Here is a 25,938-nt window from a genome sequence, read left to right as displayed (position 1 = left end):
AAATAACATGCACGCATTTAAAAAAAAATGCTGTAAGACCTTGTTTAAACTGCAGCATTTATGGGAGCATACACTTAACCACTTGTACAAAGTATGCTTCAAAAAGGATCTTTTAGAATGAGCTTTCACAGTTAAAGTGTTAGGCACTCTTTTGAAGCAAGATTTCTGCCCCCATAAATATCTTGCATTTTTCTATTTTCTTTTCCTTTATCATTATTTGCTGTAGTCCTTTGGTCAAGAAGTCTCACAAGACTAACTGGCATCCTGTGCATAAATACTGCTTGAAAAAAGTAGATCATCTACAGTGTTTGGTAGTTTATTGTCTGTTGTTATTATTTATTGCATAATAATTCTGTCTTACAGCGGAGTTTAAGTAATACAGAAGATGAATGTACACATCTGAAAGAAATGAATGAGCGGACTCAGGAAGAATTAAGGGAATTAGCTAATAAGTACAATGGAGCTGTAAATGAAATTAAAGATCTTTCTGACAAGCTAAAGGTAATGGCAATTTAATCTGACTTAAAATATAACTGTGATAAATGGAACAAATACAGTTTAATTTCTAATACAGCAAATAAAAAAAGAAACTGGTTAAACAGCAGTTAACAATAGAAAGATGCATATTATCTACATATTCTCTAAGCTCAGTTTTGATGTAGTTGAAACTGTCATCAGTTGAGTTCCTTCCTAAAAAGGTTGCCTCTTCATTCACTTTGAAAGTTACCATATTTTTGGGGCTGAAGTATATTATAGTATAAAATGATGTGTAGTATAAAACATCATATCCAGTTATGGATTAGTCCTGGATATGTCCAAGACTAATAGCTTTCAAGGTAATCATCAGAAAGATAAGTGGAATAAAAACTAGAATTAGAAATAAATTTCCATTTCATGTTGCCTCTTTGTGCAGTTACAACAAACATTAATAGTCCATATTGTAATAATATGGCTCATCTTCCATCTTGCTATCAAGTTTGTTATCAAACTAAATATCTAAGTATATGAATATTTAAGGTACTTTATGCTGGAGAACAGAATAGTCACTTTATCATAAAACCTGTTCTCTGAGAGCCTCCAATCAAGATAAGTAGGAGTTGTGGAGGAGGAAGATGGTGGTGTTATCTCTGGAGACCTGAGACAGTTTTTGCATTTATCCTGGATAAATACTGGAATTGGAACATAGGTTCCTAGTTCACTACCTCAGAGAAATTTTTCTTTCCAAATTATAATGTTAAATTGATGGTCTTAAGGCAGTTGGTTTCCCAGTAATGGGTGGATCACTGGTGATAATGAGATTACCCAGAAGGATCAAAACTAAAACTTATTACCCAAGTTCTTGAGATCCAGCAAGGAAACAAGTGTGACTTTGAATCAACGTGGTCTGTGCAGTGTACATTCAGTTCAGAAGGGTTCTTGGGTTTTGGTTGAATTGAGATGTTGGAGAATTTGGGCATTTCTTAGTTCTAGGGCCCTTTACTGTTACTGTGAAATTTATGTTGCTCAGTCAAAAAGCTAAGGTATTCTGAGATTTTGCAGTCTACTTGAAGTAGAATTTGTGTAAAGGTAATAGATTTTGCTTTTTTTTTTATTTTCTTTATCTGATTATCAAAGAAAGTTACTTATGTACATTTAGTTACATAAAAATGAAGAAGATCTATTCTTCCACATGTTAATTTTGATTTTTGGGGGATTTTTCAAAATCTTTTTGAGCAGGTAGCAGAAGGAAGACAAGAAGAAATCCAACAAAAAGGGCTGGCTGAGAAAAAGGAATTGCAGCATAAAATAGATGAAATGGAAGAAAGAGAGCAAGAGCTTCAGGCAAAAATAGAAGCTTTGCAGGCTGATAATGACTTCACCAATGAGCGACTGACTGCTTTACAAGGTTAGTCAATAGCGGGGAAAAAGCTTGGATTATTTGTTTTTCTTTTAATCTGTGAAATACCTTTTTCTTGGACTTCTGTTTGCAGTACGGTTAGAACACCTTCAAGAGAAAACTCTTAAAGAACACAACAGCTTAGGTAGGTATGATCCATTTCTTATTTCGAGCTGGTTTTCTGGTTTGCTGTTCCGTTACTTTGGCTGTGATAATGTTGCGATCTCGGTGTGTGGCAGAAGAGTCCTGGCTCCGGTCCTGGCTCCAGTCCTGGTCCCGGTTAGCCCGGCAGGGAGCGCTCCCGGACTGGTGGGTGCGTGTCGGGGCAGGGCCGGCAGAGGGCGCTGCTGCTGCGGGTGTTCGCTCCGGCCCGAGCCTTGGAGGCGCCTTTGAGCTGGATTTAAAATATTTTATATAAATATATATTCTTGTGTATGTATGTAATAAGCATGAATTCTTTGGAGTTAATAACCTCTTAGGCGTTTGAACAAACGGCAACATGATCTGTAGTAGGAAGCACATCAAACTTGGTTTGTCTGATCAGGTACTTGTGAGGAGGTGGTATGGACGGCCAGGTGCATTTCAAAATGCTGTGTTTATAAAGAAACAAAACCCAAACCATTTTTCTTGATTCCAAAAATAATGCCCTTTCTTAATCCTAGGCATACAAGTTGACGACTTCATACCTAAAATTAATGGGAGCACAGAGAAAGGTAGTGTATCTGAAGGCTACCTTTTGTTTTATGGCTGATGTTTGAAAATGAACAAATTCAAAATGTTCTCTGAAGTTTTGCGTGGAATTTTTTCTCTTTACAAATTCATTTGTCCACTCCTGGCCAGCATTTTTTTTTGGTTTTACTTCCAGTCACAGTGTTTTTTAAAAGTTCTGTAAAATACAGCAAAACCACTTGGAGGTTGTCTGTTTTTGTTGGGTTTTTTTTTGTTTGCAGGGTTGTGGCACAAGAAAGTGGAGAACTCATTGCTTATTTTTTCTTTTAATTTTCCCTTGCAAGACATAGACATGCAGTGTATTTCTAGTAAAGTGGGGTATGCTGAGAAAAGTCAGCAAAACCTGGTTTGTTTTAATAGCTTAATATGAAAAATGTGAGTATATAAAATTTATAAACAGTGGAAACTAACATTTTAAAATTCAGGAGTATCTTGATGTGAAACAGGAATTAATACAGATTGAACTAAGTGATAGGGTTTTTTAAAGGCCTGTTAAAACCAAATATTTTAACTCATGTGTCTTAAAGTTTTTTGAGTGAAATTGTCCAATATCACATATACCAAGTTACAATTCCAAATTGTTTAATTGGCTGAGATAGATTTATCTTCTCATGTTAACTTTTTTCCTTGATGTAGCTTGCTTCTACAATCTGAAGAATGGTGTTTTGAAGGTTTGGGGACATATATAGAGAACTCATGGTTTTAACCAATATTCACAGTATTTAAGGATTCCTGTATTTATATTTTTGAAACAAAATTTTAATGCTTCATATGCATATTTGTAGATTAAGAGGTTCTTAACTAAGGAGAGCAATAGCAAAATCAAAAGTTAATCATGACATAACCTCATGGCTGGTCCTGATTGGGAGCAGGAGGAGAGATCTTTTAAACACCTACAGGAACTGTACCAAAACCTGCCCTAAACTAAGAGTACTGGTTGCTCCTAAGTGTCTTACATTTTAGGCACTTAGCTGTGGTGCATACTGAGGTTAGCAAGCAGGACATTCAATGTTTGTTCCCACTTCTCTTCACTGCCATGAGATTTTATTTTTGTATAGATTGATCCATCTTGCTGGTGAGTAATTTTAGATATTTGTATATTAATTAGATATTTAATAGAATGGTAGATCTGCTTTCTTCTTTTTTAAACTTGAACTAATTTGAAACATTTGGTAAAAACTGTTGAGCTCTAAATTCAAATACAAATTTTATAGAGGAAAAATTTTTACCATCATACTAGATTTGACTTTTCTTAAAGAAACATTTTTGTTTGTTTTTAAATTGTTGGTAGGAACGTCATGTGAGATTTTAAAATACTGATACCTTTTACAAGTCCAGACTTTAAAATTGCCCATTTAAAAATCATTCTGTGATTTTAACAAATCTCATTATATCACTGAAACTCACTTTTTTGGTGAAAGGTGAAGACACAATCCCTTTGGGATTTATTTTGAGTTGTACAAGAGTCAGTGCCATCTGAATTGATGCATGACAAGGTAGATTCTTCCATCCTGTGAGTAATAGTGGAACTTGTGCTTAAACCTGGAAGTTTTAGGAAGCTGTGTGCCAGGTTATTTTACTTTGAGTACATACAACATGTAACTGTTCATTCAAGTTCTCTTTCTGTGTGATTATACAATCTATCACCTTTTTTGTCATGAACATACCATGCTATTTCATTGGTCTATATTTTAGTGTAGTTTTTCATTATTCTGTCATAGTACATTTTTCTGCATCTCTGCCATACCTGACCCATCCCCATCTCTCTGGCATTTTACAGCTTGCTACCTTGTGTTCTCTTCATGACAGTCTGTGCCTTTTTGCATCTTCCAGTCTCTTAGGTAGCCCTTGGATGACAGATGGGCAGTTATTTACTCTGCCAAATTTTGGATTTTGTTCTCATAAAAGCAGCAGGAAGCAGTTCCTGCTGGGCTTCTTGTGGGGGTTTTTTTTGGGAGGTTTGCTTTTGGGTTGTTGTTTTTGTTTTGGGGAGGTTTTTGTTTGCTTTTTGGTTTTTTGGTGGCATGTTTGGACTTTTTTGGGTTTTTTTTTCCTGTGTAGTTTTGCATTATTTTAGAAGAGCTAAGAATTTGGGGTATATAATGTGGATTGAGCAACTTTGATAATGAAAGAGGAAAACTGTAAAACCCATGTAAAATCAGTATGCTTTAAAAAATTCCTTTTGTCTCTCTTTCTCTGAAAGTGTGTGCACAGGCACACTACCTGACCATGACAAGAAAAATAGTTTTACATTACTTTTTCTGTGGCTGTAGCAGATTGGACATACAGAAAACCTGGTGCAGAAAAGAGGAACTTGTTTGTACAGTAAGCCCCTGATAAAAATTCTGTAGAACTAAGTTGTTTCAAAAAGTGCTATTTTTCTCAGTGTGTTGCACTACACCTGGCTTTCATTTTTAAATTTTGTGAGCCATATATTACATAAAGAAAGATACAAGAAATTTGTGTATAGTCACTTAGATGACCAGGTAAAAATGAAAAGAAAAAAAATGGGAGTTTAAATATAGAAAATTAATTTTACAGCCATGGTGCTGTTTTTTAAAAGCTCTGTCCTTATGGGCTAAAAAAAAGTTTACTTTTTAGAGTAACTTTGAAATATAGCAAAGCTTAGTATTGCAGTTGAGCTTCTGATGTCAGAGCTAATGATTGAACAATTTGGTTAGAATGTACCATGTTATGCAGGTTTGTACTAATGGCAACCTTTTCCCACTGCTGGACTCTTGGTTGAAGGATTTTTGAGGTTCTTCAGAAAGGAAATGCTTGCACCTCAAAGAGATTCAGGATTGTGATGGAGCTGGGAGCTGAACAAGGACTTGAGTAAACCTGGGAATGGAGCCCAGTTTTAGGAACTCTGCTGCAGAACTGTCTTTTCAAAGTGAAACAGTTTTAAAAGTATAGGCATATGTTTAACAGCACTTTTAAAATAGAGTGTTAGATATAAAGAATCAACATGAAGATTAATGAAAAACTTTGAAAATACCTGTTTGAAGCTAATAAAAATGCTGAAGAATATAGGTTAAAAACATGTTTCTTTTGAAAATGCAGCTGAAGTCCTTTCTTCTGATCAGTTTAGAAGCGTAATCTATTTCCTAGTATCACTCAGACATCATTTCAATTTTGTCTTGTCTGCTTGCATATTAACTGAGATTTGATTCAAAAGTCCATTGTGAATACACTGACAAATATTGTTAATATGCCTTTCAAATTTTTTGTTGCATCAATTTGAAAATGATAAGAAGATGTAAACTGAAGTGTTTCTTTCTCTACTAGAGCACTTTCTTTCAAAGAGTGGAGGGGACTGCACTTTTATTCATCAGTTCATAGAATGTCAGAGTGAGTACAAGAGTGTTCACATTTGCTTTAAAAACAACAGAAAACACAGAAAAGGTGGATGAAACCAGAATTTGTCACTACTATTTAATATTTCCGTAGTAGCAGAAATTTTCTAAGTGTAGAGTTGTGGCACTGTGGTGTTAAGCAGATGTGTGGTAGAAGCAGTAACAGGGTATCTTTGCTCTTGCAAAGTGATGGTCACATTGTCTTCAGAGTTCATCCATTTTTGTGCCCTGACCAACAAAAGGGTGGTGGTATTGCCACATGGTGTTGAAAACTGAGTGTAATTCTTCACCTGTTACAAGCTAAGTTGAAACCTGTCATTTTAATCAAACATCACAGGCAGCAGAAGGCTAGAGAATGAGGTCCCTTTTCACATATCTATAATTTATCTGGTAATTAATGGCCTTACACATTCTCCAAATTAGTTGTAACAAAAGAACAGAAGGGAAAACAAGTCCATAGTTTGTATATGGAAATACAAGAGACTGTTTTTAAAAAAAGCAGAGAATTGCAATACCAGTCTTTAGATAGATGTGTTATTCTGGAATGTGAAACGTGTTTTTCAAAGCAAATGCTTTTGAAAATGAGTAATGAAACAGCACTGTCTGCACATCTATATTAAGGAAAAACTGAAGATGTTAATACTTTCTGCCTACTGAAAGAAAAATATCATAAGAATGCAGAGAAGCAAAGTGCTATTAAACTTCAAGAAAGCCTACTTTTTTTTTTTTTTTTTTTTTACTTCAGAGTTTATAGAAATGATGTACCTAAAATTGAGCAGAGAAGCATTTAGAAGCAGAAATAAGACAGGAGCATTTTTGACATGATGCCCATTGGACTCTTTCCTCTCAAACTTTCATGAGGAAGTGTAGCAGACTTTGATTTTACTGCTTGTGATCCAGATTGCGGTGCCATAAACCAAATGACGTGATGCTGCTGATGTTTGTCTAAGAAAATTTAAACTTCTATTTGAAAAATGCTTATTAAAAATTAATGACTGGTAGCTGTTGTCTGTTGGGCTGCAGTTTAAAATAATTCTAAATTTTGCGAAGATCTTGTATGAATCTTCTTTTTTCAGTGCATAAAAATGAAGTTAAAAACTTGAGTAAACTTTTTTCTTCTAGAACATGAAGAGCACACTGTGTGATGTTCAAATACAAATTGGTTGCTTGTTTTCATTGTTTGAATGTTAGCTTAATTTATTTTTGCAAAACTTAGGTTAGTATCACTTCTGCAAGCTAAATGTGACCAGTCCTGTCACTGTTGAGAAGGAAAAGTGATCAATGGGATCTAGTAAAATGTTCTAAGAGTAAAATTAAGATCGGTGGATTTATGCTTACCCTTTCTCAAGACATTGAAAACTGCAAGGCCTCCACTGCTTCACTTTTCAAGGAATGAATGATTTCAAAGGAGTTCAGTGTTTTGCATTTTTTGTGACAGTCTAAATTTTTACTCTCACATCAAGAAAAAAAATCCAAATCATTGACTGTTATTTTTTTCTTGGACCAAAAATTTACCTTTTCCATATTCAAATATATTTAGGCCTCACAATATCACGAGCTTAAAAACTGCAAGCTGTAGGATCTATTCTTTTCCTTTCATATGTAAATGCTACCCTTCAGTCCTACTCCTGTTCTTTGCTCTGTGTGGCATCAAGAGTTGGCAACTCTTGGGGAGAAAAATTACAGTTCCAGTGATTATCAGGAAGTCAAGTTTTAAGGCACACAGCAAATAGTGTAGAACAATATCATAAAGACTGGCAATACAGAGCAAGAATATATAGTTCATCATGTGGTAGTATGTTGGGGTTTCACCCAGAGGTTTAAGTACTGACAGAGGAGCAGGTTTGTTACTTAAGCAATAATGATATAATAAAAATCCCAGAAACCAGACAGTTTGTAAAATCCAGCTTCTGTAGATTTTTAAAGATCTTATGTAATTATTTTCATTTTTAAGCACAGTGCACTCACAATATCATCCAGTAATGTGTCCTGATCTCTAACATCTGTGAAGTGTTATGAAATCTGGCTCTGAATGATCTGGGAAGTCTCTTACTTTATGATCATTACATCCAGTTCACTTGTTGCTCATTCCATGGCCTTTTTTTTTTAGTAAACACTGGTCAAAATCAGTGATATCAAGAGCAGAAGTCATGGTGCTTCTTTTTGATCAGTACATGATCTACATTATTGGTAAAAATGTGATGATGTATAGATCAAAGTGAGATTTGTTACCCTGCTAGCTTCCTGTCTTTCACTCCAGTCTAACCCTTCTTTATTTGTGTCCTTATTTTTTCCCTTACTTTGTGATTTTTGCATTTAATGTTAAATGCAAGTCAACTTCTTTCTTTTCACCAAGCCGATTTTTGTGAATTTATTAATAGTAGTTTTGGGATGGATTGAATAATTTTTGACTTTTCCTTTGACCTGCAGATATCAAGTAAATTAAAACTGTTTAGTATCACTTTTTTCAGATGGTTGAAAATTTGTGCCTTGAGGGACAGGTTTTTTTTATTGATTTTCAAACCTTACCTACTTCAAAGACTATTTTGATGCCAAAATACAAATTTAGAGGGGCCATGTTACTTAAGTGATAATTGTAATATTAGCAGATCTTAGTTATTATATTGCACATAGTGATAGGCAACCTAAATCTGAAATGGATTTATTAAATTGAAAAGACAGGAAATGCCTGAAAACCTAAAGGGAACCTGGCTTTAGGCTGCAAAAGGAAATATGAATTATCTTAAGGACAAACTGAAAACTTAACTTCGCAGCACATTGTGTCAGTAAAAACATTAGTTATAGGTACCTCTTTGCTTTCTGCTAAGTAGGGACTGGACAACATGAAAGCCAAAGTTCTTTTGTGCCAGAAATTAAAGCTAGGATCCTCACCCTAATTTGTATTTTGGTAGCAAAATTGCATGTATTGATTCAAGGAAAACACTAATTGATTTTTAAACAAATCAGGTTTATGAAGAGGTGTTCTAAAGAAGACATCTCTGGCTTTTCTTTCTCACTGTTGTCTGGATGCTACCATTTTTAGTGACTTGGGTGGTAACAGTTAAGAATAAGATTCTATGGAGTTTGGTGATACCAACATCCAGTTTTCTGTGTATTACCTAAATACCAGCATGCTGAAATAAACTGGTTTTTGTTGGCTTATACCATATATTAGCGGTAGCATTCTTGAAACACATTCTTGAAACATTCTTGTTCTGAAAGTTAGCAGAGGTGTCAGTCACCAAGTGCTGAGCACTGGCTGTGCCAGCTTTGGGTGAGGCTGGGCAGAGGCTCATCTGTGCTGCTGTTCAGGGTCTTGGCTGAAGAAACAGTGCCAAGGAGATACCTTTGTACAAATGGTGAAATCGGTAATGGACACAAGAAAACAGACAAGCCACCATGGAAATTAAAAAACAACAAAAAAAACCATGCCTGCAGTTTCTTTTAGTCATGGAAATGGAGTGTAAAGAAATGCTGCAGAAGTTTCAGTTTGGAAAACATCTGTTTCAAGAAGGGTAGTTTCTGTTTTGTATTGCGATTATTCAGGGTTTAGCAGTTACTGAATTGTGTAAGCTAAAAGATCCATCAATTCACAATGCTAAATTTTCCTCTATAAGCTGATTATAGAAGCTTATTTTAAGCTAGCAGTCCAGCATGATTGAGGTGTTACCCCTTCAAATGAAGCAAAAGATGTTTTTGTGTTCAGCTGTTTTATTCAGATCTACAGGGAGAATTCCTCAACTTTTTTCTTGCTGCCTTCCTTTCCACCCCTCTTCCAGCTACAGCTGAGTCCTGGAATAATGATATACAAAGACTTTTGTTTAGATTTATTTTGTTTTAAAATGGAAGAGGACTCATGTTATCACTTGAACTCCTGACTTGTGGCTGCAGTAACTTGATTCCCTCCTCAGTCTAGGCACAGTCATTCTCATGAGCTCTGAGGAACTCGAGGCTGTTCTGAACTTGGATGATGAGTGATCCCCTACAGTTACTTGAGACCTAAAGCCAGATCTGATAATCCAGTGTGCTGTTCCATGTGTTTCTGAAGCAGTATTAGTAAAATGTTACACTACTGCAGGATAATATTTGTAGATAAAAGTAGGTGGAGAGAACATCTCTTTTAGACTGGTTTATCTGTGTGAGGGAGGGCAGAATGAAGGACAACCTTTTGGCCATGAAAACCCTTCTTCAGACTTCAGGGCTTTTTGTCTGAAGGCTTGTCTACCGTCTAGGATTGTAAAAGATATCTCCTAGCAGATCTTGTCCTGCATCTGCCCTTGGATTGTCACAGTTATAGCAACATACTATCAGAGAGTAGAGGGACAAGTTAATCTTCAGAGATACTTGAAGCTGGAAATGCTGGCTGAAGTTTTTTGTGGGGGTTTTTTGGTTGGTTAATTGGTTTGGCTGGTTGTTTGTTTGTTTGGTTTTTTTTAATTTGAAGAGGATTTACTGTCAACCAGCATCTTTAGTCTGAACTCTTGTTTGTGCTGTTCATTCTGCCTTCTCTGTGTCTCAGTTACCTGTTGGCAGCACATGAAGAATCCAGCAAACTGCATTTCCTGTCAGGGATCTGACAGGGAGAGCATGGAGGGGAGGCAGGGGCAGCTTCAAGCCTGATGTTTCAGGGGCTGACAGCTTTCAACATGGACTAAACTGCAAAATCTACTCCACAGAAATCAAGGATGTGATCTCCATACTTCTCTGTTGGCATCGCTTCTTAAGCAATTAGAAATAATGAAATTTCATCTACAAAAAGAAATAAACTCTTCAGTAGTTTTTTTTTGTGTCTTTGATTAATCCAATCCTGTTCTTCCCTTGGTGTTCTTGTTTACCTTCATGTCCTAGCAGGAGTTAGGATGAAGTTAGCAATCGAGTCTCAAATTCCACTTCAAAGGTTTTTGTGTACCTCACATACATGAGTAGACTTCCCTAAAGTAGACTTTGTATAAAAGCTCCATTTTTCATGAACCTGAATGTAATGCATTCCTAGTTTTTTGGAGGTTTGTGCAGCTCTCTTGAAAGGTTTAAACAAAGGAAGGCAGTTTCTGTGTGCCTTTCACAGGCACTGTTAAAAGCCATGTTGATGTCGAGGGGACTTCTCTATTGCTGTTTTACTGTGGTTCATTTCTAGATTTCTGCTGTGTTGGGTGGATGTCTATTACATGCAACCAGCTCTTCTAATTCCTCTTTTGGTAACTAAACTTGAGAAATGTGTGAATTATTTGTTGCTTCTGATTAGATGTTTTTTAAGTACATAAAATTAATTTTCCGAAATACTCATTAGCGAACTGCAGCATTATGTAAGTTAATAAGGAGAAATAATTATGCACTGTATCACAAAGTTCTGGTAGGCTTGTGTGCTCTGTTTCATTACTCAGTGCCAGAATAAAGTTTTTGTTCAAGCCTGAGTAGGAAGTAATATTACCAGCTTTTAATTTGGTCATGGAATGTACTCTACGTAGATGCGTGCAGGGAAAATTTGAGCTTGGAAAGTAACACTTATTTTGTTTGGCAGACAAGATCATAGATGAAGGACATCTAACCAAAGTGGAAGAAACAAAGCTATTGAAAGGTTAGACTTCTGGATTATTTAACTGTTTTTGAAGCATGCTTTTTCTGTCACTCAGTGCATGTTCTGTGTTAAGCCAGCAGTTTGAGTTTTGATTGAATATGCATTTGAGGAGAAGTTTAGTAAAGGGGAGGGAAGTTGTTTGCTGAACTCTACTCCAAATACTATTGTAGGCTAAAAAGGTGTAATAGAAACCATTTTTGAAGGTTGAGTGCATGAAGTGCTAGTCTCAATATTGACTGAGTTCTTACTTGAATATGCATTTTTTTAAAGAAAGTAATTTTTATAAATTCAATTCAAGCTTTAGTGCCTGCATGAATTCTAAATGGGATTTTGGTTTTGTTATAAGACCACATAGAAATCATGTTTGGTGTCATTTTAAATTTTAAATAAAAGTGTATTTTAATTTGACTATTTTCTATCTTACACTCTCATAACTTTAAAATAAATATTAACCTCCTAAATGTGTCTTTTACAAGTAAAATATATCTGCACCTCTCTAACTCTTTTCTCTAATGTATAAACCAAGTTAAATTAAAGGAGCTAAGTCAAGGAACAGTCATCCTTACCTTACAATGCCAAGGTCAGGATTGCTAGCAAGTGTGCAGGTCAATATTTCTCAAGTGTCTAATAATGTAAGATTGTTTGGACTTGCAGGCTCACTTCTCTTGCAGCTTTTTATTGATGTCTGGATATTCTACCTCCGTTCTTTACCCTCTGTCCTTCTACAAAGTGTTGTTGTGTTGAATAAAGATTTGTTTGTTAAAAGGTCCAGTGTTTGAGACATTTTAGTTTATCTTCTCTTCCTTTAATGCATGGAATGGCACCTTTAACTCCTTTCTGTATGTGAGGAAGCTATAGACAAGGTGCCATATTTGGCAAAAGAATGCATACAATAACTGTAACGTAACACTTGCATGCCCCTTCCATTGCAAAGCTCTGAGCTATTTTTAGTGTTTGGTAATATATTCTAACTCATCAAGAATGATGTCAACACATTTTAATATACTTTATCACTTTGGCTATATTTATTCAGCTCAGTTTTATTATGGGAAATAGGAACAACTGCTGTGATATAATATAGTACAGGAAAGAGTTTTGTGCTTATGACTCTGGTTCCAGAATAGGAAGTAGGTTTCTAATAATTTCTGTCTTCTGCTGTTTTACTTGTAGAACTGGTGCATCTTTCCTCTGGTGCCTCATCTTTTGTGCCTTGTTTCAGAGAGGGGGAGGACAGGAGGGGGGAAAAAGCTGATGTACCAAGGGTGGGTGGGAGGGGAATATATAAGGGGGTGCTGTGGGAGAGAGAATTAATTCAGTGGCTGGAACTTGCACTGTTCCTCCCATTTTGCACAGAGCAGGAAAGCAGTATTTCCATGGATGCCCAGATATGGTAAAGTTAGTTGGATATGGACCTTGCTCAGCTTAGTGCTTCTGGATCGGCCACTAACAAAAGTGACATGGGTGAGGCTTTTAGGTTATACTTTTTTTAATAGTTTAAAAAATAACATGTTACTTGGTTTAGTAATTATTACAGTTTTGGTGACAACTCTGTGAGCTTGGTTCTATACGGTAATGTAAAATATTTTGATTCATAACACCTTTAGATAGTAGTTTAAAAACCTTATTACTAAAAATAAGAAAGGAAAGGTTCTTTTTTAGCGAAGAACCATCCTCTGCCAAAGATTAAGTTTTTAACTACAGCAATCATTATGAATTTTGAAGTCTGCTAAAATGGGAGTTGTGTTTGGAATATCTGCCAGGTCTGAACCTCTAGTGTGCTTTAACTGTACAGGTGCTTTTCCCCTTCTTCTTCAGTGATTTCGGTTGCATTAGGATGGGAAGAGTCTTGCTCTTCATCAGCCGCTTTGTTTGTACTTGCTGCCTTCTGTTTCATGTACAAGTGGATGTTAGTCTAGCACTGAGTTATAGACAACTTTTCATGTTAGATTAAGAAAACTTCAGAGGTTTTTTCTGTTAACCTGACCGTGTTCTGTCGTGTTGATTTCCTTATGTAGCTGCACAGGTTGTCTCCAGTTTCTTCTTCCTTTGTTTTGGGGGAAGTTAGTTCTGTGTATTCTCTTCTTATTTGAAAAGATGTCTTACAATTCCCTTGGTTTTTACTTATTTTCATACGCTAACCCTGTTGTATAACACAATTTATTTATTGATGTGCTTCTTTTCTTCCTGTGTGCTGGTACTTCATTGTTGCATGCCCATTTTTTCTATGTGCTGAAGTTATTTGTGTTCACTGTGCTTTTCTCCATGGATGGTAGAAGTCTGTGTGTTGGGAATGCTGTATTGACCCCTTTTCTTAAATTATCTCTACCTGGAACTTGTCTCAGAGGAGACCTCTGTTAATCTGCAGGTGGGCAGCAGTGCTGTCAAAGCAAGGCTCTCAATAGGCAGCCAATCAAGGTTTCCTTTTGCATAACCTCACCTGCATGTTGGTGGCAGTTCCTTGCTAACAGACCTGCTGGGTTAGCACACACCAGAGATAGTGTGTCTTTTTTTCATGGACCCATCAAAACTAAACCATAATTGTTATTTTAAAAAAAATTTAAAATGTATTTCAGTCACATATGATATTTAGACTTTGAGTCAGAGGTGATTCTGTGTGGGATGAAGATGCACTGGTGTAATTAAATCCACTTATTTTGAAAATATGTGGTCTCCACTAAAAATCTAGAACTGGGGAAAAATCCCAAACAACAAAAAAATCTAGCAAATAAAAAAAAAATCAACTGTGTGGCTTCACTAAGCTGCATGAAATAAAGTGCTGAATATATATTAACAGATATTACACAAGGTAGTTTTTTTGTGGAAATGACATACACTGCTTCTTTCAATACAATTTAATCCGAAAATTCTTTCTGGAAACTAGTGTATTAATTTATATTGCTGTGATTCTTTAATGGTTCACACCACACTTCTTTTGAACAGTGCAGTGTGTACAAGACTTATTATTTTGTTTGTCCAAAACACTGAAACCCAGTTTTATTCTCAACATCGGTTTCTTTCTGAATTGCTACAGTATCTGCATTGTTCTAGTTTTCTTTTCTTATTTGTTTGCTGATTGAATCAGCTTTTCCACAGTTCCAGCTGGCAGGAGCACAGCATTAACCCAAGTTCAAGCTGTGCACGAGGCAATTGCATCCCTTATTAGAGGCTAGGCTGGGTTAATGACTCCAGGGATGCGGAATCCATTTTAGCCCAGACTTGCAAAGAAATAAGCACCCAGCAGGTTTTTAACTGTTTCTTGAACCAAGTTGTTTTCCACTGACATTTAGCAGTAGTTTGCTGTACAGGAGAAATTATGAACAAAGCATTTATTGATTGTAGTTGCTTTTCCTTGTCTCTTGCAGAGAACCAAGCACGAGTCAAAGAATCGAACGATTTGTCCGACACCCTCAGCCCAAGCAAGGAAAAAAGCAGCGACGACACTACAGGTAAGAGTTTAACTGACATGTCTGGAACCTCTAACTAGTTTGAATTAAATCTAGGTAATCATGAGCATTTTCTTAAAGGAATGGAGTGTATTATGCAGAGTTAGAGACAAGCTTTGAGCTTGAGTATTGTCTATTTTGTGGCTTCATAATTTGACTCTTGTAAATGGAGAGGGATATGAAATGTTCTCTCTGTATAAAGAATGTGTGTATGGGAACTGTCTGCAGTCTGCCTGCTCTCTGAAGGGTGTCGGTTTTTTTTTTAGATGCTCAAATGGATGACCAAGATCTAAATGAACCTATTGTCAAAGTAGCTCTTCTAAAAGGTAAACAAATTTACTTTTGCAACTTTAGATGCATTATCTGCATACATAATCTTTTTATCTAACTGGTTTTTATGAAATGTGCATTAAAATAGAATGCTGGAATTCAAAGATGTTAATCATGCAGTATGGAAGAGTTAAAAATCAGTCATGACGCTTTTGGATGATATAAAAGCACACTTTTGAGTGTTGCTATAGAAATAATCTGTGTATAAAGGGAATCTCTGTACTCACCAATCCTGTTCTAGGAATTTACATGTTATAACTTTGACTTGAGAAGTAGAGTCAGCACACATTTAAGATTATAGTGTGGAGAGGAGGGATTCTTCCATCACTGATATTTTTCAAGCATTGTCAAATTTTACTTGCATAGCTTCCATCACTGTCAGAAATGCTTCTGTTAGATTGCAGCTGATGGATTAATCAAAACAAGATTTTTGATTTTCTTTTTAACACAATTGAGATTGGAAGTTTGTGTCATAACTGTATTTGGAATGATTATTGAGGCTTAGCTTTGAGCTTCATTGCTATAAAAGTAAAATTTTTATTGGTTTTACATCGAAGGCATATACTTAATTAGCAAGCTGATAGTTACATGTTCATTTGCTGAAGTTTTTTGGCATATTAATTAATTATTACATTTAGCCTATTGAAAATCATTTTATGCTTCTTTAACAATTGGACACTTGATAAGATCTGTAAAATTATGCTCCTGTGGGGATCACAAGTAAAAGAATGTCACAGTTCTTTGTGATTCAGAAAGGAAGGAAACCATAACGGAGCGTAGGAGACCTGTAAAAGAGCTTTTCTCTGCAATTGTTTACACTCCCTAATTTTATAACGGAAAGGCTTCCAAAAATTGCACAAATTGCTTTTGCTGTTTGGCAACATGTATAAAATTGAGTTTGATATTTCCCAGTGGACATCAGTTCAGCAAAGCAGTTTGGAAAGGAATGTTTGAGATACCGGACATGTTCCATTAGGGGTTTGCTCTAATATCTGCAACTAATAACAAGTATGTTTAGTGACCTTCTATGCTAGAAGGTAGAACTTCATAATGCTGTTTATAGTGATTATAGTGGTCTTATTTTTGGTTATAAAACTGAGGTTGGCAACAACTTTTCTTTCTTCCTCTTGAAGCTGTTTATGGGTATTCCTATTTTGTTCTCACTAAATCATTAAGAAATATCTGTGCAATGAATCATTTGCCCTTTTAATTTTTGTGAAGAGCATATAAAGCCACAGTTTTGTTTGAGATTTTTTTTCAGAGGGCTACTTCATGTGCCTGATTCTGCCCTTAAAAGGATCTTATTTGCTTCAGAAAGATTTTCAAGTGGACTTGTTATGCAGCCATATAATTAAGGAAGAGTGAGGACATTTTTGATCTGGCAGCTGTTTGGAATGCAGAAACAGGGTCTTGTTGAAATTCACAAAACAAATTAATAGAACAAGAAAATTATGAGACTTCTGATTACTGTAGTTTCCTCCAAGCCCTTGCCATCAAAATTTTTGAGAGCATTCAGGATTTGATTCAAGTTTCTACAAGTCAGAATCTGGCAAGGAGGGGAAGGGGGGAAGCTGTGACAGATTAGTTGGCTTTGTTTTTTCCCACACAAGGTAAATTACTTTATTAACCATTCATTACAGTTCCCTGGGCACTTCTGTTTAAATACTGTTTGTGACTACCTATTGCAAACTAAGAGGCAGGTAAATGTTAAACAGATGGAAAGGAGCAATAAATGTCATTGGAAGTTTGGTAATCTTCTTACCAACATCCCTGTGTTTTCATAGTAATTACAAGACTGATCCATGGAATCTTAGTAGGAAATGTTTTCAGCTGAGGGTTTGCTGAATAGTGGTAATTTACATAAGAAATTTTGAAAATCAGCAGTGGTCTGTTGGCTCAGAAAGTTTGGGAGCCATTGTTTTATGTCAGAATAACCAGATACTTTATTTTAAATATGAGATACAGTTTTTTTCATGTGGATCTTATGAAGCCAAAAAAAAAATCTAAAGGGAACTGATTCTAAGCATGATGATATTTAGTAGTTTGTTGGTTTTTTTTATAGGGCAATCCTACTTGAAAAAGTACTCTTTAAAACTAGAATTAACACAAAAATTATATTTGCTTTGAAGTGCAAGACATTTAATTTTCAGAAGCTACTATTTTCTTATGCTTATATTTCTTGGCTTTTGATTTACAAGCATATCAGGCACATGGAAATTCCCCTTTTGTGTTGATGTAGGAAAGAGTTTATCTTGATTGTGCCTTTGCTAAACAGATTGTTGTCCCTTAAAATTGAGCCTCTCATCTCTTTTGAAGCAGTACTGTCTTCTATGATGTGTGCTTTCATTGACTGGAAAACAATGCCACCATAAAGTTCATTTAGGGTGTCTGTTGTTGGATTTGGGACACTACTTCTTTATCAGGCGTGATTTGAGCATAATTTGTCAACTTCCTCATCCATTTCTTCTGAAAAGTCTCATTAAGGAGGGTTGAAAGTCTAATTGCCCTAAATCTTTTTCCATGAGAAACTAAGAACAAAACATGTTCAGTAAAGAGAAACTTGGATTCAGAACTAATAAACCATAAAACAAAGTGTTTGGATGAAATATGTAGTCCTCTCTGTTCTTTCTGCTCTCATAATTTTGTTCTGAAAAAGTCTAAAAGTACATGTATGTTCTCAGCTCTGCTCAAACCCACCAGTTCATTACTGAGAGCAGGAAAAACAGCCCCTTAGAGACATGTAGTATGAAGACTTTAGCATGATTTGCTAAATAATTTTCTTAATTAAGAGAACAAGAAAAAAAATCATTAATTACTTCATTGATAACCTATACAGCTAAATGTGAATGTCAAAAGTATAATGGTGAGCTAAGTTATAGTTTCTTTTTATTTTTACCTTATTTATGAAAGGTCCAGCAAACCAAAGCAATATTTTTTCTAAGCCTTCATCTTAAATCCATGTGGTCTATAGTTGGAGAGGTTTATTGACCAGGTAACTGTGTAACCTTTTCTGATCTGTTTGCTCCCATGATACACAGCTGGAATTCTTTCACCAATTTCCTTCCTTTACCTTGCTCACCAAACTAGCTTTATATCAAGTTTATCTCTCTCTGTATAGAGTTTATTAGTGCTGTTTGTGCCTACTGGAAGATCAGTTTGTGTACAGACACTGCTTAAGGAAAATCTAGTAAATGAGAGTTTGCTGTTCCTGGCTTTGCAGATGCATGCAGGCTGGAGTGTTCTGCATCTGATTTCTAAATGTGTGCCCATTAGAGGACACTGCTCTTAGTAACAAATACTTAGTTTTCCTCTTTTAAATTCCTCCAGAACTTCAGCTGTGAAAGTATTTCATTTGTCTGTGGCTGCAAGTAATCTCTTATAAGCCTGAGAGGCATTTAATAGGCATTTTGGCTAATACAAAACTTATGGGGAAGAGCAAATGGTCTTATTTAGAGTTTAAAGATATACCTAATATTTTAAGATATAATTTTTTTAAAAATCAAGTGCAATATTTATCTTAGTGTTCACTAAGGCCACTGAATGAAATAAGGAAGCTTGAATTTTCTTCTTTTTCTTAATTTTCTTTTAGGCAATGTCCCTAAATTTTTTCCTGTCTTTGTTGGTCTCCAGAGGGAGCTGGGAGGTTGAGCCTGAGGATGTGTGGGTGGGTGGCAGTAGTGAAGCATGGAATAGCAGCTCTTGCCTGAGCCTGTGCAGAGACAGGCTTAGAGCAGCTTCCTTTAAAAAGAGACAAGTTGTGAACACAGTCAAGGATTGTCTCAGGCTTGTTGTTCCTTGTTTTGTCAACCCAGAACTCCTTGCCAGTTTATACAGTGTTTTTTAAAACTCTCTAATTCTTTCTTGTTAATTTCTGTTTCATATTGCATGTTATGTATAATGAATGTTTTAAAGTTTGCATATGTTTTACACTTTAAAAAGTATATTAATATTTTTGCTAATATTTGCCTAATCCAATTTGAGTTTAACTAACATTGGAAGATTTGAGTAAAACGTTGCCAATCATCACATAGTAGTGCAAATTAAGCTGTTGTACAAATTTATGATTCAAAGAAAATGTTCTTTTATCAGATGAATTGCAGGGTGCACAATCAGAGTCTGGGGCTAAGCAAGAAATTCAGCAACTGCACAAGGATCTGATTGAAGCCCAAGAGCTAGCTAGGACAAGTAAACAAAAATGCTTTGAACTTCAAGGTGAGACCCAGATCAACTTGGTTCTGTAGGGTATTCATTGCAATTGTATATAGCAGGTAGTTCAAGATAAACCAACATGTTTTCATAGTATTGAATACATACTTGAACTCTGTTTCATCCTTATTTCAGTCAGATAATGAAAGTGATTGGATGTCTTCAGCTGTAGGTCTTTGTTAGATCATCCTATCAGCTATGTAGCTCTGTTCTTGAGAGGAAATAGTGTAGTCCAGTTTAATTGCATATTGTTCAGTGTTCTTTAGAGGTTATATTTACGGTCTTTTTTTCTTCCTTTCTCCCACACCAGTTTTCAGGTCAGGCAACAGATTATATCAATTTCAAATTAATTGTAATACTACCACAATAATGGAATGATGTCTTAGTATTAACTTCTATTAAACTACTTACACAGTTACTACCTTTGATAACTTCCTGAAGTAATATGTTTGTTTAATCTTTTCATTTAAGGAGAGGTTGTGACTAAAATTAATTACGCAGGTGAAATACATGTTACTAACAAAAACTCTTGGGCACTTTTCACTTTTATTTGTAGCTCTCTTGGAAGAAGAGAGAAAAGCATATCGGGTGCAAGTTGAAGAATCCAACAAGCAAATAAATGCTCTGCAAGGTAAGAATTTTTTCCCCCACTCTTTAGGGAAACTATATAGTTTTGACTGTTACTGTGGCATCATAGACACTAATGAAGAAAAATGTTTAGTTGAGTGTATGTTTTCAATCTGATTTCTTTCACCCTATCTTTGAATGTTGTGGAATGTTTCCTTTCAATTCCTATGGTTCTAATAGTAACTTGGAAAATATAAAAGATGTAATCTCCCTCTTCACCTCCCTTTAGTCTTTCTCAGTTTTAATGATCTGGGAATTCTTACTGTGACTACCTTCAAAGCACTCAGAAGCTTTAGGTGTTTTTGTGCAACTCAGTCTCTTTGCTTTATTATAGGATCTCTTAAAGAATTTTTTCATCCAGATCCACATCCAGCATCAGAGCATACAGTAAAGTTGCTGCAACAGAAACCCTGTCCATGCCTTTTTGAAAATTCATATAATCAATCATGCTCTTTTCAAAAATGTGTACAACAGGATGTAATCCCATGATTTACATAACTTGAGTCACGTGTTCTGTATCATTTTAACTTCTCATCCATGCACGAGTGAGCTCATTGATCAAGAGTCTGTCAGTCTGTCCAGCCTTAAGGTCAAAAAATGTTATATTACATTGTGATTTCCTTAGAGCAAGCATTAGTTTGAAGAGCTACTCAGCCATTGATTGTTACAAAACTCAGGAGCTTCATCCCTTGGGATCTTTGTCAGCATATCATTTGCTTTGGACCCAAAATTGTCTGGAAGGCAGATGAGCAGAGAGGCAGGTGGACTGACAGTGCCAACTTTGTTAGGAAGTCAAAATAGCCCTAGAAATTGTTTTCTGGGCAATAGTTTTTTGGATAATGTGGTACTTGTCATATACTAGCTACACTGAAAAACTTCTGTAATAACTCTGGTTTATGTGACTGTCAGCAAAGAATCTGCATTTTCTGCCATTGCTCTTGTAAGAAAAAGAAGCGTAAAGAATGCTCATCTTCAGAATGAGAGGAGCAATTTAATTTTCAGTGTTATCTCGCTAGTAGAGAATATTCTCCAAGTGGTAAATGCTGTAACAAAAATAGAAAGTATTTGGTAGTTATTTCTACACACAAAGAAAATTTTTTTCCGCCAAAAAAGAGAGAATGAAAGTAAGAACTTGACAGAGCCAAACTTAATTGTAGGATTCCTCTTCTCAATTCAGTACTTTTTTTGTTTTCTGGATCCTTCTCAAGAGAGGTCTTGAGAATGTTTCCTCCTCTCTCTGTTGTAGTTCAAAATGTTCTGATGTTCACTGTATGCTTTGCTGCTTCCCAAACTTTTAGGGTGTGACACATCTCACCCTTAGGGAAAAGTTTTCAGGATTCTTCCTTGGCAGGCCCTGTGAACTACAGAGGAGAAAAAAAAAACCTGGCAGCTTCATGAAGTAACATTTCTAGAAGTATTTTCAGGGAATCAATGTTTTAAGCCAGTCAGTGTTGTTTGGCTTTGATTGTGGTAGAGAAGAGAAACAACTGAGGTTGTGTCTCTACCTGTCAGGTTCATTAGATGAACACATAGGTAGAGCAAGGAAACTCAAGTCACTTGTTGTTCCTTATTTTAAAAAAATGGAATAAACAAAGCATTCAGCTTAGATGAGGTAATGGCTTACGTAAATGAGAGATGTAATGGAAGTTTTCTTTTTAATTGTCCTCTCAAATTATATCCAGAGCTTCAGAAACCATTCCCATATTGCTAGTAGTCACTTTCCTGTGTAAGTTATTTCTACAACTGCACTTAACTTAGAACTCGTGTGTGTCTTTGGATTTTCAGTCCAAGACTCTGCTTGTTTTCAGGCATGAACATCTGAAGGGAGAGTTGTTCATCAACAACATACACAGGATAAAAAAAAGATTTCTTTGCACCAAGAAGCAGGAGTTTAGCTTGGCTTGATGAAGAAAATACTGTCAGGAAGATACGGTTTGCATTCCTTTGCTCAGGCACCTGCTGTATTAGCAAGTTGTAGTTCTTTGTGTTTTAGTGGATATTATTTTGGTAGGTTCAAGGCTTCTGATATTAGGATACATGGAAAGGCAGTTGTTGATGCATCATGTGTTGCCTTTCAGGTTGTTTCTCATCCACTGCTTCATTTGCTTTTTATTGGTATAAGCCTGTAGAAATTATTTTCAAATGAGGTCATAGTAAGCCTCATTTTGTTCGTATATATTTCAAAATCCATCATGCTGCAAATGTTTTTATTATGGAACAGATAGACTGTTTCATCTTACATGGAATTGCCATGCAATTAATTTACTATTGTCTATAATAGCTCTTTAGGTATTACAATGTATAATAACTACCATATTTTTTCCCATTGTCTTTTTCCTTCAAAGGGGAGAATTGGGTAATTCGTAGGTTCTTTAGTGTATTTAATGAGATAAATGTCTTGCTGGAGCCTATTTAGAGGAGGGCACAAAAAAGGTGAATTTTTCTTCTTCATTGCATATCAACTAAGTTAAATCAACAAGGTTTCTAGGTTGTGCCAGTGTGAATTATTTCTGTATTTCTGCATATGTAGCTACTGAAAAACATCAAGTATATTTGTCATGGAGGTGCAAGTCTCTTTTGACTAGCTCTGATGCTCTATCAGTTTACAGCAAGGCTCACTCACATTCTTCCTGTCATGTTCTATAATGGATTGAGATGACAAAAATAAATGCAAGTAACCTAGAAAGGCTACTCAGCCTTGGTTATCCTCCCCATGCTTTTCACTGTCCTTGTTTTGCCCTCTGGTTCTGAAACGTACAACTTTAAATCTATAATTCTGACCCTCTGCTGTATCTTACATTAGTTTTTTGAGTGGTCTTAAGAATTTTACCTTTTCTTCTCACAGTAATTCTTCATTAATTTAAAAATTGCTTATTTGAATGTTGAAATCAGTGGAATATATTTGTTTAAAGAAATGAAATAGAACAGCAGCAAATTAAATACTTTACTCCCATCAGTGTTATAACTGTAGTTCTTTTGTTCTTTCATGCTTCCCTTCCCTCTGTATTGTACGTTTTTTTAACTGTTTGCACTGGATTCCATTTGCATATGTGTTTATGAAAAATTGTGCTGAGAGATGTCTTTAGTAAAGAAAGGGTTTTAGATTGGAATAATTTATAAGGTTTGCTTCATGCAGAAATGTCAAGTAGCCTTGTGTGTGGCTGCTGTACATTTACAGTAAGCTGTAAATGATAAAGGACCTTCTTATAGCTCAGTATACATGGTGCAGCTGTCTCTTTCAATTTAAAATTCATCTTGTGCTTTGAAAAATGCTTTTTGCGAAGAAATAATGTGTATTTCCTCTACTGCATGTTGAGAACAGAGTAGAAATTATTCTGTGTCTCAAATATTTATAGACATCACAAGCTAACTGCTGAACAGGGAACCATTTCCAATGTAACCTTGCAAATGTTTGGCGTATGACAGAAGTTTTCTTGCTTTCCTCTTAAAAGCCTGTCCCTGAAAGCCCCAGTGTCCTTGTCCTCTTAATACTTGTTTTGCTTAGAGTGATGTTGGATCTAAATCTTGTTTTCAGATTTTGGAAAGTTGCTTTGGTATCACATACACAGCACAACCTTGTGTAAGAAAACTTTGTCCAGACAAAATATTTGTTTCTTTTGACCCTCCGTATTACATGACCACATATTTGCCTCTTTAAGGGTACAGCATTTGACAAGATAAATACATTTTTTCAGTTGCATTCTTTAGACCTGTTAAATATCAACATGTTGAGAAAGGGGGGTAAGGTTTTTAGGTTTTTTGCAAATACAGTTTGAAAACGTATTAACATGAATGTCTGATTTCCAGTTCAGTTGCGAAGGTTGCAAGAAGAAATTGAGACTCTTCGCAAGGAAAAGGAGAATGAAATTTCAAGCACTCGAAATGAACTAGTCAGTGCTCAAAATGAGATTCTGTCGCTTCAAAAAGTAGCAGAAAAGGCAGCATCAGAACGAGACACAGATATTTCTACATTGCAAACCGAGCTGCAGACGGTGCGAGCGGAGCTTGAACGGTGGAGGAAAGATGCCTCAGATTATGAACAAGAGGTTGTCAATCTGAAAGCCAGCTATCAACTCAAGTGCCAGCAGTGTGAGCAGCAGCAGCAGGAGGAGGCCTCTCGCCTAAAAGGTATTTGTTTGGAAAGGTGTCACAGAGCATGGCTAGCAGAGATCTGCTCTCTGTGGTGAATGCCACTTACTCAAATCACTGTTAGTCTGTCCCGTTAGTCATTATACACACATGTGTGTGTGTTTGTGTGTATACCCAGGCTTGTGGTGTTAGAAAAGATGTTTTGCATGCTTCATTAAACAGTTACTGTCAATTATGCCTAAATTAACTTAGGTACTCTTTGATATCAATAAACCAAGTCTAATTCCACTTAGAAAAGATTGAAAACTTTTACACTTTGAGGGATTCATACTGCCAAAGAATTTCCAAGAGGACTTGTCTAACTTCCCTATAGTTTAAGCCCATTAAGTGGGAACTTCTGACATTTTAATTCTACCAAAGCTTAACCAAAGATTATTCTTTAAACATTCTTTCCCTTGTAACGGAGGCATGGTGTCTAATGATTCTCTTGCTATTTTCAAGCCTTGGAAATTATTTTCTTCAAATATACTTTTCTACCACTCTTTCTAGTATACTAGAGTATAGTAGAGTTGACCCAACTCTTACTAGAGTTGACCCATAAAAAGACTGTTTTCTACTTCTCTGTACCTTAGAAAAAACTTTAATGAAAAAAGTGACTTGCCTGGCACTGGATCATAAACCTCATAACATTAGAACATAGTGTAATGTTTTACTGGTACTCATGAGAGAATTCATGTGACATGATTACAAACTAGTGTATTTGAAATTTGCAACTGATGCCACCTTTCCTCCGTTTATTCAAGGTGTTCCTTGAAGCAGTAATGAAATAATTTTACTTAATTGAATTAACTTTTTCTTTTCAGCTGAACTTGAAAAGTTGAAGGCAGAGTGGATTGCTCTGGAAGCTGAATGTGTTAAACTGAGGCAGGAAAATACTTCACTTGCATCTGAACTTCAGCGACAAGAGAAGGAGCTTTCTAGGTAAGGGCACAATGGTTTGTCTAGGAGATATCAGAGCAGCCTGAAGAGTTTTAGTGGTGGTGGTTTTTCTTCCCATGAGAGATACTGAATGTTAACTATGCACAGCTAGCTGTGGACATGTGTTTAAAGGCAAGACCATGACCAGCCTTTTGTGTCAGCAGTCTGTATAGGGAGATAATGACGTCTGTACTTCTGTGATTGCTCTAAGCTGATATTTACATATAAAAAACGATGTGTTCAGCTGTCAAGGCTGAAAAGTGACTGTTTGTGTAAATTTGAAATGCTTAAGGAATCAATTGGATTTTGTTTTTCAGCTCTCAGAAACAGAGTTTAGCACTAACCAGCGATATAAGTGTTCTTGAAATGTCTCGAAAGGAACTTGAAAATCAGATGGGATCTTTGAGAGAAAAACATCAACGGGATGCAGCCAGTCTAAAAACACAACTCAGTGAAGCTGAGAGTCAAGCAAAAGATTTTCAGAAAGAGGTAACATGAAATATTTCCATTTTGCAAGAATATAAGACCCAATGACATTTTTAAACTAAAAGAAAAGGGAAAGTTTTCTAGTAAAGATTTTTTAATATGTTTATTGCAAGCAGTTTAAATGGTAGCTAAAAAAATATAAACTGGGAGTCAAATCTAAAAAGTAAGACTTCTAGTAAGTACACATGTTCTTTGAGAACTTCCTAAACTTTACTTAGGTGCACTACTGTAGTGAAGTTACTT

The 25,938-nt window shown here is 35.8% G+C and overlaps 1 protein-coding gene across 23 annotated transcripts in view; it reads left to right on the top strand.

Annotated features, from left to right (window-relative positions):
- LOC117002548 (sarcolemma associated protein) overlaps positions 1-25,938 on the top strand; it is a 92,415-nt gene that overhangs the window by 42,336 nt on the left and 24,141 nt on the right. For 3 of the 23 annotated variants that reach the window (XM_033071781.2, XM_033071779.2, XM_033071780.2), the window contains exons 9-21: positions 364-501; positions 1,717-1,885; positions 1,971-2,021; positions 2,539-2,589; positions 5,894-5,956; positions 11,480-11,536; positions 14,899-14,982; positions 15,246-15,305; positions 19,399-19,521; positions 20,072-20,146; positions 23,950-24,270; positions 25,095-25,212; positions 25,527-25,698. In XM_033071781.2, coding sequence (XP_032927672.1) covers positions 364-501; positions 1,717-1,885; positions 1,971-2,021; positions 2,539-2,589; positions 5,894-5,956; positions 11,480-11,536; positions 14,899-14,982; positions 15,246-15,305; positions 19,399-19,521; positions 20,072-20,146; positions 23,950-24,270; positions 25,095-25,212; positions 25,527-25,698 — 1,482 coding nt within the window. Of the gene's footprint in view, positions 1-363; positions 502-1,716; positions 1,886-1,970; positions 2,022-2,538; positions 2,590-5,893; positions 5,957-11,479; positions 11,537-14,630; positions 14,778-14,898; positions 14,983-15,245; positions 15,306-19,398; positions 19,522-20,071; positions 20,147-23,949; positions 24,271-25,094; positions 25,213-25,526; positions 25,699-25,938 lie in introns of those variants that run through there. The other 20 variants (XM_033071782.2, XM_033071783.2, XM_033071784.2 and 17 more) reach the window with 15 other exon arrangements.

This window comes from Catharus ustulatus, chromosome 13, assembly GCF_009819885.2.
Source record: "Catharus ustulatus isolate bCatUst1 chromosome 13, bCatUst1.pri.v2, whole genome shotgun sequence".
In the NCBI taxonomy this organism is placed as follows: Eukaryota; Metazoa; Chordata; class Aves; order Passeriformes; family Turdidae; genus Catharus; species Catharus ustulatus.
The sequence above is the reverse complement of the archived record's forward strand: the minus strand, read 5'-3'. Positions and strand labels throughout refer to the sequence as shown.